General features: G+C 35.6%; 1 protein-coding gene across 2 annotated transcripts in view; it reads left to right on the forward strand.

Annotated features, from left to right (window-relative positions):
- Positions 1 to 22,767, forward strand: part of DIAPH3 (diaphanous related formin 3) — a 257,984-nt gene that overhangs the window by 126,089 nt on the left and 109,128 nt on the right. For both annotated transcript variants that reach the window (XM_075741732.1, XM_075741731.1), the window contains 2 exons: positions 14,525 to 14,764; positions 20,350 to 20,479. In XM_075741732.1, coding sequence (XP_075597847.1) covers positions 14,525 to 14,764; positions 20,350 to 20,479 — 370 coding nt within the window. The remainder of the gene's footprint in view (positions 1 to 14,524; positions 14,765 to 20,349; positions 20,480 to 22,767) is intronic.

The raw sequence follows: 22,767 nt of genomic DNA on the forward strand, positions 1-22,767 counted from the left end.
TTCTTAGGCACGTATCTCAATCAGTATATAAGATGGGTGATGTCCTAGGAATGCAGTTTCTTTATATAATGAATAAAAACTCCTGGTAGAGTTCCTGGGTCATTTGGTCTAGAAGTTGAAGTGGTTGGAGAGGAGTTGATAAAGAACTGAAGTGGGGAGGAAAAAATGGTGAGGAGGAGCGAGTATGATAAAGAAAACAAAACAATCTCTCGCGTTTTTCTCTCTAGCATAGTCTTTTAGTATGAATCTGGCTGATCCAGACATTTAGATGACACTGTGATAAGCAATACAGGAAAAGAAGAGAAAGCTAGTAATGGAATATTTTACAAAGACTTTATTGAGCTCCATTTCCTGTTTTGTTTTTTTTTTTTTTTCTTGTGCTATTTGGTGCCACAAATGACCAGTCTTTCTCTGCTTGTCAGAATTGGACCCTCTTTATGTAAACATTTTTTGTTTTTATGTATAAGTTTTATGTTATGTTAACTTCAAACATTAGGGTTTTTTTAAAAAAATAAAAAAATAAAAAAAATGCAGTCTATTCTGGAATTGAGCTCTATAAATGCTGCACTGGTGTTGACACAGAAATGAATCTTCTCAGTATAGCTGATTTTGGTGGGATTTTTTCTTAAAATTGCTGGTTTATGCCTCATTTTTTGCTGTTCTTTTCAAATGAGGAGAAGCAAACTTAAACATACAATATAAGACTTTCAGGTTTATCTTGTGTCCTGTAGTTATGGTATTTCAAAGAATTCAGAGATCCCATGTTAATTTGCTCTAAAGTTATGATTAAAGGAATGACTAAACTATTTGACTCTCAAGGAAGAGCCTAGGTAGTGAATAAACTGATAATTACTACTTGTGTGATAAAAAAAAATAAATAATGGAAACCTTTTATCCTTTTGGCTTTGAATTCAAAGTCAAGATTGAGTACTCTGAAAGAAACAGCTGGACAGTTACTGAGATACTGGCATGTTGTGACTGTTACAGTATTGTATGTTCTACTTCAAACTAAGTTAATTAACTTTTGTTGTTGGCTTAAAGACATTGAGGGCATGAATCTAAACAGTTCAGGTTCCCTTCATGAGTATGGCATCTGTTTTTTTGCAGGTTTTCTTGGTTTGTGTGGGTTGGGTTTTTTTGGGTGTGGGGTTTTGGGTTTTTTTTTTGTTGTTGTTGCTGTTTATTTGTAGTGACTTTATAGGTTGCTTTTGTGGTTTCTGCAATTATCCTTTTTAAGTTATTTTGCACTTTTACACTTTCTCTTCATTCAGCAGTAATTATAAAATAAATCCTTTATTACCCTTATCTTCTCTTCCACATTTTAGGTTTTCTTTAGGTAAACTACTTTATTTTTCTGTATGTTTGTTCTTTCACGTGCTCCAGGAAGATGTCTCAGAACATAGATATTATCACCTATTAGTGTGGAGTTTGGGGTTTTTGTTGTGGTGGTGGTTTTTGGTTGGTTGGTTTTGTTGACTTGCATGCATCCATGAACTATTTCATGAAAATTATGTTAAATCTGTTCATCATATCAAGCACTTTAACTTAGCTTCATAGTATTATCTTAAGTTGATCTTGTCTTGAATGCTGTATTTTGTCGCTCAAATTCTTGACGAAGTATGCTTGCTGAAATTTAAATATTCAATTGCATTCTTTTTTACTGTAGTTCTTGTTTTTACTCAGTGAAATAAACTTCCTCCTAAAGTAATTTATCCTTATTATTTTCTTGGAGGTTTCATTGATCATGACTGATATTGGGTGATATAGACTATAAAACTTGTTAATGATGATCTTTGTGTTTAGAAATGAGTAGTCATATGACAGCACACTTGCAATGTGAGACCATCTGAGATGAAAGGTGTTTCACCTAGATGATCATCTTGGTAGGTGACCATTGACAGAAGGTTGATTTTTTTGGTTTCATTATACTTAAGGTATATAATATAGCCTATTTCTTTGAGTCTTTTGCATGAGAGAAGATAAAGACGCTGAAACACAGAACTATATTGTTAAAATTTAATGGGCAAAGAAGAAGTTGAGTTCTTGGAGTATACTGATTAAGTATCTTTCTACCACACAAACAAGATGTGAAAACACTGGAGAGCTGTTGCATTCCTTTTTGAATTTGTGATTCTTCTTTTTTTGGTCCTCACACTCAAGGAGTGAATTGGAAAGCACTGGTAAGGTTTTGAATATTGTAAGAATGTGTGATTATTAAACTCACATCATGTATCTTATAAGTTTTTTGGGTATTCTAGTGAAATAGCATAGAGTTGGAATCACAGAAATAATAAATTAGAAATAAATGTTGAGATGTCAAGCAAAATTTTAGAATTTTTTTAGAAGAAAAGTAAGAAGGATTAACTAAATGGTGATTTATCCCAGTTTAAGAAGATATTTTTACTAAATAATAATTGAGATTTCCGAAATAAATAACTTTGGAAATCATTGTTACAAATAAAGCCTTTTTTTAACCTCACATTTTTTGTTTCACATTTCTAAATGAGGCCTAGGCAATTGTATGTTAGCTACAAAACTAATTTTTACCTGGCTGCACTTTTTGTGCTGAACTATGCTATGTACATTTTTTTTGCAAAAGTTTTTGTAAAAGAGGATTAGGCATGTGTATAAAGAATTTCCCCCGCTGTTAAAGCAGTATAAGGCAATTAATTTTTTTTTTATGACAAAGATTGAGGAGGAAATTTTCTGTAGGATAAATCTTGTGCTTTCACCATCTGCAATATTTTTCTGTCTGAAACACCTAATATTCAACACTTATGCCCATTGATTCATATAGCAGTTGCTGTTCTTTTACTTTTTGTCATCTTCACTTTTTTGATGATCCCAGATTTTTAAGTCAGCCATTCTTAAAATTTTTAACTGTTATTTTCTTCTTAATGCAAAGAGTTTGGCCTTTAGTTTGTCTCTGCCAAATATTTATCTCCTCAATTTTTTGAACAAATAGAAACACTTGTCTGTATACTATTATCTCCATTCATGCTTGCAGTAACTTCTTTCTCTCTGAATTTTACTTTAAAACTGGGTCCATTGTATATTCTTTAGAATGCATCTCACCTGTCATTTAGACATTCACTCTGCTCTATCAATATATCCAATGATTCTTACCCAAATATAAATTTAGCTATGTTCTTACTTGCCTTCATCCATGTTACATCATTGATGGTTTATCTTTTCCTTGTATTCCTCTGTTGATGATAAGTTCATTGCCAGTTTTTGTCCTTCTGTCTTCCTCATGTAAACAAATTTTTTTACATTGTCCTTGTATTGGTCCTTGCGTGGTCCTGTCTGTGTATGAAATTCTCAGTCACTTCTTCCAAAGATGGAGGTCTACTAGCCTTGAGTATATTTATCAGCTCTGTTGTTGTGTCCTTTTACTGAAGCCCTGACAGCTTCACTGCCTGTTTTCTCTCATAATTCTGTGAAATACTGGACAATTTCATGTGAGAAGTTGAAGAGTTTCTCATATTTACTTGTACATAATTATATTGTCCTCTGTTCTAGCCATTATTTGGTCATCTCAAGTTTCAGCTTCCTTTTGACTTTAATGGTTTTGTCTGAGTGGCACAGCATGATGTCTGTCTTGAACATTGATGACCATGCAAGATGACCATGCATAGCTGTTTTAGCTGCGTGGTTGGTTGTTTTTTTGTTTGTTTAGGATAACTCTGAGTATTGTGTGGCTTTCCAGGAACAACAGGGCCTTTCTCTGGCTATGTGAGCTAAGCTAACATCTAACATTGCTTCTGTTCCACTACATTAGAGAATGTTTTCCCTTTGTACTCCAGGCACTGACGCTGTTCTGGCATGAGTCCACTGTTGACTCACCTGGGGACAGCCCTGCTTTTCTTATCTCTTGCTTAGGCTATCTAAAGCCTCCATTTGGCTGCCAAATGAACATGTTGATAACTTCAGAAAAATAATGTTCATTTAGATATTCTCTTGAGAGAAACTTAAAATGAGATCCACCACCATGAATAATCTTAAGTATAAAGAACAGGTGAAATAAAAGGATTTGGACCATGGAGGTGCAAGTCAACTTCACAAGAAAAGAACTTAGGGATGACAAAATAAAAGAAAAATATAAGTATGTTAAGAAAGCAGAAGTGAAAAGTTTCTAAATCAGCTGGTTTATTGGGAAACATGACTCACAGAGTAGTTTTTCAACAAGAACTCTTATGAACCCTTTTTAACAACAGATTATCTTGTAAATAAATAGGAAGTCCAAGTTAAATGCTACTCTGAGTTACGGTTAACAGTTGTGTAGGACTTTTTGAAAATAAGAGCAAAAAGAAGTAATGGAGATCACTTGCTCAAATACAGCATAATTAAGAATGTGATCTGATAATACAGTGGTATTAATTTCAGGCAAGCAAGGTTAGAGTTTTTTAAGAAATATAGTGTGAGGAAAGAAATAATATGTGCTTATTTGAGAGACTGCTGGAGAGTTGAAAAATAAGCCATTGTTCATTATAATTGTTTTTAATAAAGCTATAATAGATATGTGTGAGTCAACATTTGTTCAGTGCTTTTTGAATGTAAAATATTCAAGTACTAAAGATTATCTTCTATTGTTGTTCATTTGTATTAATTAGATCTGAGTCTGAGGGTTTTTTCTGAGATATTAAAATTGTAAGGGTCATGAAGCAACTGATAAGGGCATCTTATTTCTTGCTTGTTTGAATCAAACTTTCTGAACTTTCTTCTAAGTTGAGGAATAAATACAAAAGAGTAGTTTACAGTAACCTAAAGCTTTTAAGTTTCAGACTTGCATGGGAAAATGAGCAAAAAACCCTCTTGGTGTCAGATTTTATGGAGAGGGAAAAATGATTTTTACTTGAAACCTTGATTTTTACCTAGTCAATCTCTTATAGATTTAATTCACTTGTACCGTCATACCCACACTCTTCTGACTACCACCATGTGTGTGTCCAAGCAGTCTGGGCAGGATCACTGATGTGCAGCACGGAGGACAAGGGACTCTCTCAACACCTTTTTATGCTTCTGTGGTGGTTCTTGATTGGTGACAACAAGCTTTTTTGGACAGATCTTTTACACGATCAATTACCATGTATGTCTTTACGTCAGAATCTCCTAACTTCAACTTCTTGTAAATCTTGGCCAGGTTGCTGCCCACTGTTGTTTTTTTCCTTTTTTTTTTTTTGAATCTACTTTTCAAATAAATGCTTCAGTTTGCTAGTGGGCTAATAAGAAAAGGAATAATCATAGAATATCTTTAGTTGGAATGGATCCATAAGGTTCATTGAGTCCAACTCCCTGCTTCTCACAGGACTACCCAAAACTAAATCATATGACTAAGAGCAGTGTCCAGATGCTCTTTGAACTCTGACAGGCTTGGTGCCATGGCCGCTTCCCTGAGGACCTTGTTCCATTGACTGACCACCCTCTCAGAGAAGAGCCTTTTCTTAATGTCCAATCTGAACTTCACCTAATGCAGCTTCATTCCATTTCCTTGTGTCACCAGAGAAAGGAGATCAGCACCTCCCCCTCCACTGCTCCTCTTGAGGAAGTTGTAGACTGCAGTGAGGTTTCCCCCTCAGACTTCTCTTCTCCAAGCTTGAACAGACCAAGTGACCTCAGTCGCTCCTTTTGCCCATGAGACCTTTCACCATCTTGGTCGACCTGCTCTGGATACATTCTAGTAGTTTGATGTCCTTCTTATATTGAGGTGCCCCAAACTGCATGCAGTACTTAAGGTGAGGCTACACCTGTGCAGTGTAGAGTGGGACAACCACCTCCTTCAACCAGCTAGCTATGCTGTGCTTGATGCACCCCAGGACACGATTGGCCCTTTTGGCTGCCAAGCCACACTGTTGACTCATATTCAGCTTGCCATTGCAACCTGCTGGGACTGGTGTCCTGAGAAGAAATACAGCTCATTCTGTTGACCCTTGTGCTGCTGTGTCTTATGCTGCTTACGTGCACACATTTCTATATGTATCAACCTTAATATTTCTGTTAAAGAATGATACAGGAGGAAGAAATCACACTGACCTGATGACGTAACCAGAGTAAAAAGGGCTTTTGTGAATGTCTGTCCTGCAGACAGGAAGTGCCACCAAGAAAAAGATGATGTTGAACTCTTTTTACTCAGTTGTAAAAATCTGTTCAGCAAGAAACACACTTGAAAAAGAACTTGTTGACAGACAACTCTCCTTTTTATTTGTGGAATAAATATGGTCTTTGAAAGAATATGGGAATGATAAATATACATCCTAAGTATTTCAGATATGTTGACATAATTTACATTTCAAACAATACTTTTGGACATTTGACCTCGGGTGTAGGCATCTGTACTAGCAGTCTCACACCTGAGAATAGTGTCTCAAGAGCCATGTATGATAGCTCCTGCTTTATTTCTTTTCTTAAAACTTGAGGTATTTGGAAATATGTTCCCATATTGTCCAGGAGTGAAAAGAAAGAAACAGATTTTTCCTTGATCACTTTGATTTACTCAAAGATAAAATTGAGGGGATTATGAAATATTGTTTCAGAAATAATTAATGCCTAGACCTTGTGAAATACCCTGATAGCTAGCCCAAATAGAGTTTGGCAAGCAATCCTCACGTGGCTTCACAGCTTGTTCATTGATGGATGTGTTTTTAATGAGTTCATACCAAAGGAAAAGATTTCACTAGAGTAAATTGAAGATTAGAGTGAAGCCTGATGAAGGCTAGTTTGTCTTAAATAATTCAGGAGACACTTAAAATGATCAATTCCATATTCAGCTGAAGGTTTCACCTGTATGTCCTCATTGAGGATAACTCAGAACGTATTAATGTTTTTCACTGTTGTCTGGAAAATATCATACTCTCAGTATATCTGCGGAGGTGTACTCTGCCCTTCCTAATACTTGATGCTTGGGCACAGCCATAGCTAGGGACATTTTTTTATTTTTTCATTTTTTTTTAAGTCCTCAAGTGGTAAGGTGTGTCTGTGCTGTGAGATATGAAATAATTTCATTGTGTTAATTTCTGTCAACCTTACCTCCTCCTGTTGTCTTCTGTAAGTCATGTTTATCTGCTGCTCTGTCTTGTCAGTGTTCTCTATCAGTAATTCCAGCCTTTCCAGGAGTGTTACCAAAGATTAACTTTCTACTATATGCCATCTGTGTCAGTTTAAATATCTTTATAACAAATTGCAATCAAGTTACCTGTGTTGTTTAGAGGGAGAACATCCTTAACTCCTGTTGAGTTGGTGTCTTTCACACCTTGAAGCTGGATAGGGTGGAGAACCAGGCTCCAGAAATATCTTCTGAAAATGGTCTTCATGATCTGCACTGATCTGTTTGGTTGCCATTGGATTGTATTGGATTATGATACTTCATCTGTATCGCTGAAAGTTTGTGATGCTGAATCATAGAGGAATGTTCCTGTAAAAGATCCAGTACCGGCAGGTCTCACTCTTACCCCTGTTAAGTTATGGTAAAACTCTTTTGGGTAGCTAATCTAAAGAATAGATTGAAAGAATTTGTCTTATTTTTGTCTGATATTAATTCAGATGACAGGAGGTGGTTGGTTGTTGTTTCTTCTAGCACACACATAAGCTATCTCTTTCAGCTTTCTTCTTGGCAGATATCTTTACAACTTCAGATCAATATGATTGTTTGTCTGAAGAGTCCTCATCTTTTGCTTCCAGCCATTCACTTTGCAGATTCCCCTAAATGACTCAAGAATCACAGAATTGTAGGGGTTGGAAGGGACCTCTGGAGATCATCTAGTCCTACTCCCTGCTAAAGGAGGTTCACCTAGAGCTAGTTGCACAGGGTCACATCCAGGCGGGTTTTGAATGTCTCCAGAGAAGGAGATTCCACAACCTCTCTGGACAACCTGTTCCAGTGCCCTGTCACCCTCAAAGTGAGGAAGTTTTTCCTCATAATGAAATGGAACTTCCTGTGTTCCAGTTTGTGCCTGTTGCCCCTTGTCGTGTCACTGGGCAACATGGAAGAGTGCGGCCTCATCCTCCTCACATCCGCCTTTAGATGTTTTATAACTATCAATGAGATCCCCTCTCAGTCTTCTCCAGGCTAAACAGACCCAGCTCTCTCAGCCTTTCCTCATAAGAGAGATGCTTCAGTCCCCTAATCATCCTTGTAGCCCTCTGCTGGACTTTTTCCAGTATGTCCATGTCTGTCTTGTACTGGGGAGCCCAGAACTGGACACAATATTCCAGATGTGGCCTCACCAGGGCAGAGTAGAGGGGGAGGATAACCTCCCTTGGCCTGCTGGCCACACTCTTCTTAATGCACCTCATTGACCTTCTTGGCCACAAGGGCACATTGCTGGCTCATGGAGAGCTTGTTGTCCACCAGGATTCCCAGGTCCTGGGAATCTGTCCTGAACCTTTCCTGAATCTGATTTGATGTTTTTGCTTCACTAGAAATGTAAGCAATCCTCTAAAGTTCATGTTGTGATTTGAACATCTTAAGAAAAATGCTTCTGTTTTGACTAAGGACCATAATCAGTACATGATCCTGCCATTTTGACTCTCAGCAACTTCAAGGATTACTTGGAATTTAGCCACCTAAATTGAGCGAGGCATCCAAATGACTGGCTAATGTAGGGCAACTGTGCTGAAAGAATCTTGAGGCTAGCCAGTACCTGTTAGATCCCTGGAGCTTGAAATGACCATGCAGATATTCCACCCGTCCCAGCCTCAGACTTCAGAGATCAGTGGAGCTCCTGTGGAGCCCAAGTGCTTTAGGATTTACTTTCCCTCTGATCATTTTGTAGAACTTTCTCCAAGATACACAAGCTATCTTCCACAGCATTCACTTCTGTGACACTTCATGTTAGACTGGTTTTGCCACAGATTATATGTGGTTCCAAATACACTAAATAGGCATATGGATAAAAATTCCACAGTCATTGAATTTTCTATTGACAGGGCTACAGAAGATCTGTAGTGGAATGCTTTTTCCTTACCAGTACTGTCATCAACATAGACACATAAGTTCCTGCTTAGGAAATTAACTTGAACACCTTGTTAGGTCAATAGAGAAAACTATACTAAATGTGAATGTGCTAGAGATCTGAGCTGTTTTGAAATGGATTATGTCTATCACATCAAAAACATCATAATCAGGTGCTATTGTGGTCTGTTACCACTGTGTATTGCTTAAATAATTACATAGCACCAAATTTTGGAGTTGGAGTTGCAATGTGGATATGTTGGTGGTTCAACCTGAATGAGAGTACTAAGCCTGCTGTCATGGTTTTCAGACATTCCCATCAACACTTTGATCATCTGTCTGTACCTTCCTAGCTTGTACGTTGGGAGACTCAAAGTAATATTGTAGACTTACTTTTAATTAGGAGGTGTATTCCTGGTAGTAGCCAGACAGAAGATGAGGCATTTACTTTAGAGCTAAACGGATTTTTCCATCTGGAATACAGCTAGATCTGTTTTACTTTTAGAAACTTTTCTCCATTTGGCTTCAAATTGTTTTATTCTATTTTAAGTTCCTCAATGACTTCTGCCCTTGACTTCTGGTATAAATTTATTTATTTTTGCTATCTGGCTGAATTAGAGGTTTTACAGAGGATTTTTACATATATTAAACTCTTGACTTGGTTTCCTATGAGGAAAGCTTTTCAGTCTAGCAGCATCTGCTCCATATGTACCTTTTAATGAAAATAGTTTTTCCAACATTGTTAGGTCTGCTAAAAATAGAAGAATTTGGGAAATTCAGAGCTTCCCAATCTTGGATGATTCCTTTCTAGGAAAATACCATTGTCTAAATTCAACTTGGAGAAACAAAAGCTGTTTCTGCATTCTGTTCTGATCAAGATGTCAGTAAATACAATTGTATTTTTTGGATAAGACAAAAAAATCACTTCTTTCTTTTCATAGTAGTACATACCTATCTGTGAATTTCAGCATGAAGACTGTAAACTCAGCTTGTTTTGACGGCTGTGTTGTAGTCCCCATTGGCAATTTGGATGTATTTCATAAGACAGGTGACTTCTGGAGTATTCAAAAGGAATTCCCCCATTTCTGACATCTGCAGACTGGCCTTGCTGATCTATCTTTGTTGAACATAATGCCATCAAAAACAGTACCAGGGATTTTCTGCACTGTACATCAGTGCACTGTCATCCACAAGACAAGAGAAGGCTACCTGTGTGCAGCTAGGAGGTAATCGATAGGTGTTGTCCTTATGTCACTTACAGAACACTCCCTTCTGTCCTGAATATCCTTTATGAAAATTTTGGATTTGCAAGAATTTGAGTCAGTGGTGCAAATTCAAGCTATTTATAATTCAAGCTGGAGAAATAGAGTAGCAGGATGTGCCTTCTGTCAGTGCTAGTAAGGCTGAAAAGTCATCAGTTCAACTGTTTGCATGTACACATATCAACATTGCAAGTATAAAGACTTTCTGGTTTCTTGTAAGTAATTTGAATTTTGAGTTGGTAGTTCTTGCCTTTACTATAATCTGTTTGGGAAGAAGAGTGTTTCAAAGGTGAAGAAAGATGTACTATTTCCACAGAGCCATAAAAACATCTCTATTGTTGTTGACTATTCCATTGTCATGGACTGACTTCTCATACACTGAAATAATGTTTGGCCTTTCCAGAATGCTAGTGGCCTTCACTAAAATTTGGGCATGTTGACTGCCCATTTCAAATTGAGCAGAGTGTTCTTTTCCGTTCTTTAAACATGTGGTAAAAGGTCTGTTAAGGTTTCAGTTCTTCCTTACCTGAATTTTTTTTTCCTGCTTTTTAAGTGTCTGAGTCTAAAAATAAGTGTTAGAAATTCATGTTTTTTACCTATGCACTCTGTAGAGTTCACTGATGCTGCAGTGATGAAAACCATACGTTTTCCACAGGGGATGCCCTTCCAGTTTACTCTTTTAGTCAGCTTGGCTGTGACTGATATTTTACTTTTTGGATGGGAACACTTTCAGGTGGTCTGACAGCCTCAGCACTGTTGATACTTTAAGGTATATTGTGAAACTGGAACCCTTGCGGTGTTTTTCTCTATGAGCTTGTGGTAAGAATGAATCACATTCAGTGATCAAAATGTAATGTCAGTGTAACTTCTGAAACATGTTCCTTTACCTGACATCAACAAAGCAGACAGTGAAAGCACACATTTACCAGATGGCGCACTCTTGCAGGTGCTTTTTGATTTATGCTGTATTTGAGAGAAAAACCTCTCTTTGCTCTTGGATAAAGGGCTGTGAGAGCTACTACCAGACAGCTCAACTCAGTTGTCAATTCCCATTTGGACTTGCTCATAGTGAGAATATTCTTGTGGAACACTACTTGAAAAATAGAACAATTCGTTACTCATACACAGTTCTCTGACATGTGTAGTCCACTCACCCTTTAGCTTTCTACTTCAGCTTCCCTTTTTAGTTATTTGAATTGTCTGTTTTCAGGATTTCATTATAAGGACATAAGTAGACTTATGTACTTATATGCTGAATATAAAAAAGTATAGCCTCTCAACATTGCAACACTTAAATTCTTAGCATCTCTTGTGATAAGGTCTATGGATTTTACAGTTTGAATATATTTGTAGACAACATGTCACAAAGAAAGCTATATGTTGCTAAGTGAACTCTCAATCTCCTCCCTTCTCAGTGATTGACTTAGCAAACAGGTAAACAAATAGTACTGACAGCATACATTGTATATGAAGTATGGATTTCAGTGTTTAAAAAACAATAATACAAAATATTATTGCATAATGGCATTTCTGTTGTGTTTCTGACATGTACTTCTGTTTCTGATTTTTTTACATTACAGATTTCTGCATGCATTCTTAAGACTTACATACAGAACTTCTTAATTTGTTGTAGTTCAGCTGGTTCTGCTGAAAATTGTGCATCTTCCACGCATATGTGCTTGCTCATGTTTGTGCAACACATCTTTGTAATCTAAAGTACCTGATTATTTCAGTATCAAGAATCTGCCTGTCTGAGAAGCCAAGAGTCAATAAATGATGCATCATCTGATGATTCTGTAATGTCTTGAGTTTGGTACCATTTAAAATCAATGCAACTTACACTTTATTTTGTTAGTTCCCATAGTTTGATAAGTTTGATATCAATGATCTTCTGTATTGCACCCTGAATAGGGGCAAATACTAAAAAATCTGGATAATATCAATGGAGTTTTGTGTTTTGTCTAGTCTAGTCTCAATTTTTTTTCCTGAATGGAGAATAAAACTTAAAATTAAGAATACTCTTTTCAATGTGCTGAGTAGTAGTAGTACACTACTAGTAAGTGAATTGTTTGAAGAAAAGGAGTTAATACTGTTTCTTCCTGATGGAGATAAGAGAATGACTTTGTGATGCTTACCTCTGTTCAGTACCTTAATATTCTTTTAGAAATTTATTCCTAAATTAGGTATAAAGTTGACCATTTCTGTTTCACTGAAATGCTCTATTTAAATTAAATTCCCATTATCCTTGCTTACCCATTCTTAAGAATTTTACAACACTATTGGATACTGTTTAGTGTATGATGATTACAGAATATCTGCCTACAGTTGAAACTGAGCTAACATTCAAACTATAAACATTTTAGTATTTAACTTGATGACTAGGCTGGAGGCAGTCTGTGGACTAAAGCTCAGGAGTGGAGTTGATTTTCAACCTAGTTTCCTCTGAAAGACATCCTGTTTGTGTGCTCTGCTCTGTGATGCAAACTAAAGTGTGGTTAGTGGAAAAGATTGCTTATTTTACTTCAAAATTTCATATCTGAACTTAAATGCAAATGGTATGTTTACTTCAATGGGACATCATCAGGTGGTTGCACTGCCAGGCAGGCATTGCAGAAGTGGTTCAGTAGCATAAAATGTTAACTCTACCTGATTTTATTTTCTACTACTGTCACAGTAAAACCAATAAAATAGACTGTAAATTCCATCCTCTTCTGCCTCTATGTCAAACCCTTTGGATTAGACAGCCTTCAGTATCGGTTTGGGATAACTTGTTTGACTTTACACTGAAATGGATGAAGACTGTCACCATTATCCTTTTCACTGAGTCTATTGTGGGATAATCAGCACCAAAGGAGTTGTGAACGGTGCACTGTCAGAGCTATTTTCACATTGATAGACTAGATGTGGGTTGAGGAATATTCTTTAAAACCTCAGTCATCACTGTGGTTTGGAGGGGGATATTTCCAATTTAAAGGCAAACTTTTAAGGCCATTATATGAAACCTATTACTTTGTAGGAGATGTGCAAATATTCTTGCTTCTTTTCTTGCATTGAGAAGTACTGATAGTTAGAAACCATAACATGTTTTTATTTAAATGAAACAAAACCTAGTTTAGGATTTCAGGAATTGGCAAGGCATTATTGGCTTGAACTTTACCTTGAGAAGGAAAAATACAAGCATGGGGAGGAAAGTTTTACAGAACTCATAAAACTGGTGAGAAAACAGGGACAGGGAAAAATGAGGGAAGAAGCTCACGGATTAATTTGAGACTAGTGTTTCTCATGTGCAAACAGAACTGCAGAGCAGGAGGGAAAAAACATGCTTTCTACTGTGAAAGAAAGAAAAAGCAAGGAATGTATAATGCCTAATAGGGACAAAAGGAGCAACAGTGGAAAACAGAAAACTTCTGGGATTATATGTGATGCCAAACCTAAAAAATGTTTGAAGATTTCTGCGATAGAGTTGGAAGGATGAGTAGTACATTAGAAACTTGGGAGATGGAGGAATTTAATTTATTGAATGCATTCAGTGTTCCTTGATTTAAAGAAGCAATAAAATTTGGAGTCTCGTTGTTTGGGTATAGTAAATAATGCGCAAAGTAACTCTGGGGTGGGAATTCAGTGACCTAAATTATATGGGAAGATTGAAACTTCTGTTGAAAATCCCTGACCAGTAAACCGTAGAAAAAGCCAAGTCTTTTATGATCTACAGAAGCTACTGTTTTCGTGGGAGCATTCTGCTTTACCTAATGAACTGCATAAGATCCAGGAGTATAATGGGGTATGAATACTGGTGTATAGTAATATATGCTATATTTAGTGTTTCATAGCTGAAATTTTTCAAAACTGTTATTTTTCTGCAAGTTTATAGTAAGCTTTTATTGAAATCAGCTTTTAAATATTTTTTGCACCAGAAAATGAGATTTGCCTTGTTTTGGTACATCCTGAGTTATACAAAATTTGTGAACTACTTTTATTACTTTGCAACTACCGGGTCATAAACTTGGATTAGTTTTATAGGATTTGGTATATGAGTTGACAGATGTGATATATGATGACACGTTATCTTTTATTGCTTACACATACTAGTTATTGGGAAAGGATGGGGGCAGTTCGTATTAACCACAAGATGGGATTTCAGTTGCTTACCCAAGTGTCTCTCATTCATTCGTTCATTTGCTATCAGTTATAGCAGATATATTGCTTCTTCAAGCCTGTCACACCAATAAATCATTTCAGATTGTATGCATTTGTACAGTGCCAAAGTGTAGCATGAATTTTAAAGGAAATCTCCTATTTTCTTTTCAATCAGATGAGCAACGTGAAGAGACTGCGGCCACGGCTCAGTGCTATTCTTTTTAAACTTCAGTTTGAGGAGCAGGTGAACAACATCAAACCTGACATCATGGCTGTCAGTGCTGCCTGTGAAGAGATAAAGAAGAGTAAAAGCTTTAGCAAGCTGCTGGAACTAGTATTGTTAATGGGAAACTACATGAATGCAGGTTCTCGGAATGCACAGACCTTTGGATATAATCTCAGCTCCCTATGTAAAGTGAGTTTTGAAATGTCCATGTTGAGCATTACATTCACTTTCATTTGTTTTTATTATGCTACTTTAATACCTTGTTTTGATGTTTTTCCTGCAGTTAATTCTTTGCTTGCTTTCTTTTTTCCCCCCATAGTTCTTAGCATTAGTTGATGGTTTGAACAATACAGCTAATCTGTGTACAGTCATCTTGAGATTGACTTAGAAGATTCCCCATTGAGTGACTAATAAAAAACCCCCTCAAATTAAATAAGGTTATGGAAGGACCATATCACAGTAGTATTGTAGTCTTACATTTCTGAGCACTTCTAAGCCTGTCCCATTTTAATCTGTTTTAATACAGTTATGTTTTCTCTTTTACGTAATTTTTCTCCTTATCTGATTCTCTTTTGTTGCTCAGTTTCATCAGTTCCCTGTTTCTTCTAATCTTCCTTACATTTTCACTCTTTCAATTTTTATATAAGGTATATACTTTCCTGAATGTTAATTTATAATCAATTCTAATCCTAATTGCCTTCCCCTTATTTAGTGTTGTTATTTTTTTTCTGTACCCTCTGGGAAGTCACTGCAAAATCTGCACAGAGTACGCATGTATGTAATAGTCCCTATGGGAAAGGAATTATGTGGTAGTTTGTGTGTACTCTTTGTCTCCTCTCAGCTTCTTTATCTTTTTACACAATGGAGAAAATACAAAATGTTAACTTCTACATTCGTTAAAATAATCACCTTTAGTCTGCTGTGTTTCAGAATATTTCTTTCACTATGGTTCTCGAGTGTTAAATGTGATACCTATAACTTAAATATTCATAGAGAATAAGTTATATACCTTCGCTAGTCTAAAGTAAACATTTAAGCATGCATCAACCACCTAGAGAAATACAGCATGGATGAAATTATTGAGTTAAATGTACAATTTGTTGAGAAACGTATTCAGAAGGAAGATACCAATGGTTTTCTGTCCAATTGGGTGCATTGCCTTCCTAGGTATGATTTTACAATCTGTCATAGGTTTGGTTATATTCTCTGTATTTTTAATGCACAAGGCAATAAAAAAAAAAAGAAAAATGCTTATGAAAACAATATGAAGGTAATTGTTACAGGCACTTTGCAGAGCAGGATCAAAATTCAAACATTACCTTGGAGAAATAATTTAAGATCTAGAAGATGAAAATTTTGAAGACTACCTTGAAGTACTACACATAGGAAAGGAAACTGATGTGTGCAGATAATGAAAGGAAGGAGTGAATGGCTAGACAGAGTTCCAGAAAATGCGCTTTAAGTGCTGGCTAACTCTACAGTGCTCTGGCATTAAATGCATTTGATAATCTAGGATCTCATAGTTAATTAGATTTGCACACTTACAGGTTATTTACCTTTATAGGAGGTTACAACGTTCTGTTAGAGAGGAAAAATGTCTCTTTTAGTGGACCTTCTATGTATTATAAAGATGGTAATTATCTACTGCTTACTAGGTGCTGCTGAGGTTTTAAGAGAAGTCCTGTCTGAATTACTGCAGAAAATATATAGACTGATGAGAATCCAAATGATAATAACATGTAACACTTGTAAACTGAGAAAAAAAGTATTTAAGTGTATTTAGTTTAGAAAAGAAAGGAGAGGAACTGAGGAGGACATAACAGTGTCCTTGTGTTATTAATTTATGATAAAGAAGGCATTTGAACTTTTCTTTTTCTGTGTAGCTAAGGTAGGAGATGGAATAACTGACTTTGCTGGTAGCAAAAGGAAAAAAAAGCTTAAAAGTTAAGAAAGCTTTCTAACTGCAAAGGTAGTTAAGAACTTGATAGAGAAGATGATTGTGTAAAGCTTTTGAAATCCAGGTATACTAATAATTCTCAAACAGTCACTGTGAGGCCAAATTAAGAGGTAAACTAAATACTGTATTCAAAATATTATTTATTTAATTTGTTGGGAATAGTGTGCATGTTTCTTAGAATCACGAAATAGTTCATATGTGAAGGGAAGCCAATAGGCATCTAGTCCAATCTTCTGCTCCAGAGAAACTGATCGCTACCAATAGTCTGTAGGTGAAATTATAAGGAACAAAAAAGGTAATTTGCTCCCTGTGGTCAAAATGCTTAGTACAGTGTAATTTTGACATTGTATCTTGTTATATGATTAAAAGTGGTGATGCTGATTTACTCCTTTCAAGACTTCATTAGTTATGCATAAACATATGTCATAGTAGTCAATGTGTTTCATTTACATAAGAAATGTGCAAGTGAAAAAATGAAGTTCCAATGACCAAGATTTCATATATATTTGATTTGGCCTCACTTCAAATTGCTAGCTTGTAAATACCAGACCATGGTACTTAAAAACTTTTCTACAGAGAAGATAATGCAACTTTAATGGCTGCTGAATATGAGTGTATTGATGTCCCTGCCCATGACAGGGGAGTTGGACTAGGTGAGCTTTGAAGGTCCTTTCCAAGCCAAACCATTCTGTGATTAGGAAAGAAAGACCAAGTATTATAGATTTTGCTGGGAGGCAGAGCAACTGTGGCCACCTTAGAGACAGTCTGTAAAATTTTGGATTTCTCCCACTAGATATTCTAGGACAAGTGCAACCTATAGTTAAGTACTTGTTCTTTTGAAGGTTGACAGATTTTTCAGAGAGAGAATCACTGGGAGTTTTCATTTATGATCCTACCTTTGTAGTGAATTACTAATACCAGTATCATTTGAGAACGTTAAATTTTTATTTCATCCCAGACAAATACTGAAAAAGACCCAGGTATTCAGCACATCAGCCAGAGTTTTCTTCCTTCATGATACAAGGTGACATTCCAATCAGCAGATTTGATGGAGAATTGAGATCTGATTTCTATTACAATTTTTCTCGCTTCAGTATTGAACAGCTAGATTTTAGAGGTAACTCTGGACTATCCAGTCCAGTGTGTATCAGGGTACTAGTCACCAATTCCTAATTCACCTCATCCAATTGTGGCCTCATTTAGGAAGTCCGTGAGTGCCAAGCCTTCACTGGTTATGAAATTGTATCTTACACAGATCACTTTGTCAGGAAACACAGAGGTAAAACTATGTGTGTGTAATTTTTGGGATTTTCTACACTATGTGTACTGTGTTGGTTAATGCTTAATCTCCTCTGTTCTGAGAATAATAAACTGGTTCAACTATTAAAAATAGTAGTATTAAAGCAGGAAAGAAAACACTCAAACCAATATTCCTTTAAGGCCCCAAACCAGAAAGCTGCAAATTGCAGACTGCTTGGTGGTCTGCACAGCAGTTTTCAGTAGGGGTTCTAAGAAATTAAGAAATTTGTAGTGACTTCTGTCCTTAAAAAAAATCTTGGTTTCTGTAATATTTGAAGAATATACAATTTATCTGTTCTTCTTCATTGGTGCCCATCTATACATAGGGAACTATATGAACTATCTACTTTGCAGAAGACAATTCCATATCTTGCCTTCTCCCTGCACCATATAGAATTGAACTGTAATAGTTCTTTTGCATCAGAGAACATGCATGTATATTCTCAGAAGAGAGAGATTACATTGGTATGCTAATAATAATTTGTTAAATACTGATATATTAGAATTATATGCATGTTTATAACACTGGCTTATTTTTAAAACTAACTTTTTAACTACATGTATTTTAAGGAAGAAATCTTTTACAATGAGGGTGGTGAGACATTGGCACAGGTTGCCCAGAGAAGCTGTGGCTGCCCCCTCCCTGGAAGTGTTCAAGGCCAGGTTGGATGGGGCTTTGGGCAGCATGGTCTAGTGGAGGGTGTCCCTGCCCATGGCAGGGGGGTTGGAACTAGGTGATCTTTGAGGCCTCTTCCAACTCAAACCATTCTATCATTCTATGATTAAGCAGTGTCACATTGTAGAAATTTTGTGATGTTTCAATTATTGAGACATTTTTCACTGACATTCCCAGTACAGTAGAAGTAACTTATTTTGTAACGCTGCATACAGTAATGACCCTAGAATATATTTTTTGGTTTTGATGTATATGTGTTCCATTTTCTGTTTATTTTGAAAATTGTGTCTCACATTATTATTAATCCACTCATCTGAAGGAGAACATACCGATTCTGGAAGAGTATATCTCATCATATTTATTAAGATTGAATCATTTTGATCTTTGAAAATAATCACCAACTTTTTACAGTGAAGCATGTAACATCAACCTCAGTGATAACCAACATTCAAAACTCTCCATTTTAATTTACATACAGTATGGGAAAAGCAGACAATATACTCTAATTTAGTTTTTAAATTAAATTAATAAAATGCCCTTTAAATGATCTCTGAGGATATTGGGAAACACAAGAAGTCTGAAAAAAATCTCTTTATAAGAAATTTGCAAGCATGGGAAAACTGTGGTAATATATATTTTAAAAAAAAAAAGTATGTATATTTAAATTGGGATTGATCTTACTCTCAGTTCCTATTCAGAAGTAATCCCCATATAGTTCTGTGTCTGCTTTTGAACCCTCTTTGAAAAGGAAGGTAATTTTTACTTTTTGTTGTAGTTATTCTTATGCCATTAAGCATTGCTGATCACTTGTATTTTTCGTGGTAACCAAACTAAAGAACAGTCTTGAAGTTGAAACAAACTAACATGAGTTTTCTACTCATTTGGTGCTAGTTTTGATGCTGTGCTGAAGACTTTTCCCTCCCAATATTCAAATGTACAAGTCTGTGTGCAATTGTGGCAACCCTTTATCATGTGTGCATACTTTCTATGTGCCTGTGTACATGTATACTTTTTCTGTTAAATTGTTTTATGCAGAAATAGTTTTTAAGTAGTGAAGAAACACTTTCATATGAGATGCCATTTTCTATTTCTAAAAACCTCTCTGACAATTTAAAAGACTAGCTCCAACGGGAGACTACAACAGAGACGTATAACTGAATGTTTGCCAGTTGTCAATTGTTAGTGTTTTTACACAAGTAGCTCCGAGTTTTAAAATGGCTGGACTTAAAATAATTTTATATGTATAAACCGTTCAGAAAGAAAAGTTTTTGTTTAAGAATTTTTGAAGTCAAAGTAGTTAAACAGTGAAGCCTACAAGCTTTTGTTTACTCTACTGAGAATTGATAGCAACAAGAACTTGTGCAGGTTGAGGTTGTAGCTTCCACTGCATAAATATTGTTAGGCTAGAGTTAGCTTCACACATAAGGAAATCATGTCATGGAGTTGATATGTGCATCATGCATTGTTATATTTTGTTGATTTAGCTCTGATTATTATTATTTTTACACTTTCATGAGTCTATTCATGTTTTTGCAAATATTTTGCAAATATTGCTTAAATAATTTTTAAATAGAGATATGTGCACATTTTTGAGCACAGAACTCAAATAATGTATAGAATTAAAAAATATTTAATATGATCTTTCTAGGGATTTTTAGCAATGAAACAGGCCGTTACTTATGGTTTTCTTTAAAAGAGCTGAACCAGATCAACAGTTTGTCCTCACCTTACCTTACTTGGGTTCATAATTAGTAATATATATGAATTGTCAAAATCATCAGAAGTAATCTTTTTCTCAGTGTTTTCTCTCTAGCTGAAGGACATTTCTTTTCTTCTCTCTAGCTGAAGGACACAAAGTCAGCAGATCAAAAAACAACATTGCTCCACTTTCTTGTTGAAGTGTGTGAAGAAAGCTATCAAGATGTCCTGAATTTTGTTGAGGATTTTCAGCATTTAGATAAAGCTAGTAAAGGTTTGTATAGCTAACTAAAAGTTTTGATCCTGAGTGCATTGCGGTTTCTTTTATATGTGATGATGCTTATTTTTTACTAATGTTATTTTAAAAAAATACATTAATAGTCTATATCAGAGATCACTAATTTGAGCTACTGTGAGTGGTCTTGAAGAAATTTATTGTTTGGTCCTCTAATATTTACTTGAGGATTTCCCATTACGTTTCTTCTAACATATCTTCTAGAACTGTTGTCTAAAATACATTTCTTTAAAAAGTTCTTTTTTATTAACAGATCTTAAACTATTTCCAACTTTTCAATCTTTTATATGGTAAATGTAGTCAATCACTCAGTGTCTTTCAATTCAGAAATGCAAAAAAGCTATCATGCCACCACATAATTATTATTTTTTTTTCTAAATCAGAATAGTTTTGTCTTCCCTGCATGTATGTTTTTCATGCAACAATAGCATTGGAAATCTGGAAAAATAAATTCCTCTTTTTACTGCTTCATTGTGCAGCATAGAATATGGTAAATCTCAGCAGTAGATTTTTTTACAGTTAATTTCTTAATTAAGAGTGCCTTCTCCATATTTTATCACAGCTTAACTAATTTAAACCGACTAAGCATGGAGTTAGAAATTGATGCCACCTCAGCGCTGTCATACTCTTTCAGGAAAAGAAGATTGGATAGACTGTCTCAGTTAATCATTTTTTAGTTTATGTCAGTTTGGAGAATATCACTGTTTATCTGTATTGCTTTGTACTGTGTCACTCAGTCTCCCTGCCACAAACTAGAGCTTTGCAAAACCTGCTCCTGATAGAGAACTTGAGATAGCGGTCACTCACATAGAGTTCGCTTCCTGTTATCGCGGTTCTTAAAGTTTCCAATTTTAGTTAATGCATTATAACCACTTAGAAGTTCAAGTATTTTGAAATAACTGTCAAATGCTTCAAGCCCTTCAACCTAACTGTTTGTACTGGTAATAGAAGGAATTTCTGCTGTATATAAATTCAGTATTTTATGCATTATTTTCATAGAACCCAGTGTTAACTGGCCACTGATAATTTTTTTTTTTTTCATTACTAATATGTTATTGTCTGTAGTGTGGTTGAATTTTGTATATCAGCCAGAAAAACTAAAATATTCCTTATTAGAAGCCATTATTTCAATGTAGACAGTCATCTTACATGAAGCTTCTGATTGTCTTCTGGGGGGCTTCTGACATAGAAAACACTGATGATTTGAAGAGTAGCCAGTAATGATCACTTAGTCCAGGTTTTCTGTTCTTTCCTAGGTATCTGCTACTGACTAGATGAATCTTTGATGTCACTCAGTATGTTGGAGGATAGAAATCAATGGCCACGTTTTCATGTTTATATACTGAATTTACTTCAGTGTGTTATGAAATGTTTTGTGTTTCAGTTTTACTGTATGAAAAAGACAAAGTATTAGGATATCTTTAACAGATTAATGTATCAATATGTGTGTTTATATTTGTTTCCCTACCTGAAAAATTCCATTTTGTTTTGAAAGACTCCTCCTGCACTGGAATTTTGGAAAATCCAGTAGATCCCAAAGACTGCAGCTTATGGGGTTTTTAAAAAACCTTTTATTACTTTTGCAGAAGTATATTTTTATGAAGCAAGTTGATTTAATATGCACGAAGTTTTGCACAGTAAATTTTTAATGAAGTGTCTATTTTTGCTTGAGCTTACCAAAAGGTCAGTCAAAAAAAAAATATCTGTGAATCTGTGATAATGGATTCACCTGGTCTGATATAACTTACTGATACACTGATGAAGACTAACAAGTTGACCAGGCATTATGGTGAATAATTTGCATTGAGGCTTCTGCAGTGAGCTGGGAAACACAGCAGATGTTACAAGGCATCATTATGGTTGCTAAGGAGAGTGATAGAGGGGAAGTGATAAAAAATCTTTTATTTTGATGATCGTCTAGTCAAATATGCTTTTTCCAGAAGAAATACTGGTCATGCTAGAACAGAATTGGGGTATTGAGGGCTTAGATCATCTCCTCCATTCCAAGAAACTCTACTTAGTGCTTCAGAAGAATAATCCATCCTGGGTTCTATTTATCTAAGGCAGTTCAGAGTTCCAGTAAATTTGGAAAACCATTGGATCCAAAGGTTACAGCTAAGAGTTATAGATAGTACAAAGGAAAGGAAGTCAGTCTGAGTTTTCCCTTTCATCTGATAGCAAGGTTCTGTTTACATATATGCTGCTTTGTTGGTCAAATTTGTTGGGTGAGGAGATACATCAATGTTTTCTGGGTTTGTATTATACCG

The sequence above is a fragment of the Balearica regulorum genome, chromosome 1, assembly GCF_011004875.1.
Source record: "Balearica regulorum gibbericeps isolate bBalReg1 chromosome 1, bBalReg1.pri, whole genome shotgun sequence".
NCBI classification, from domain to species: Eukaryota; Metazoa; Chordata; class Aves; order Gruiformes; family Gruidae; genus Balearica; species Balearica regulorum.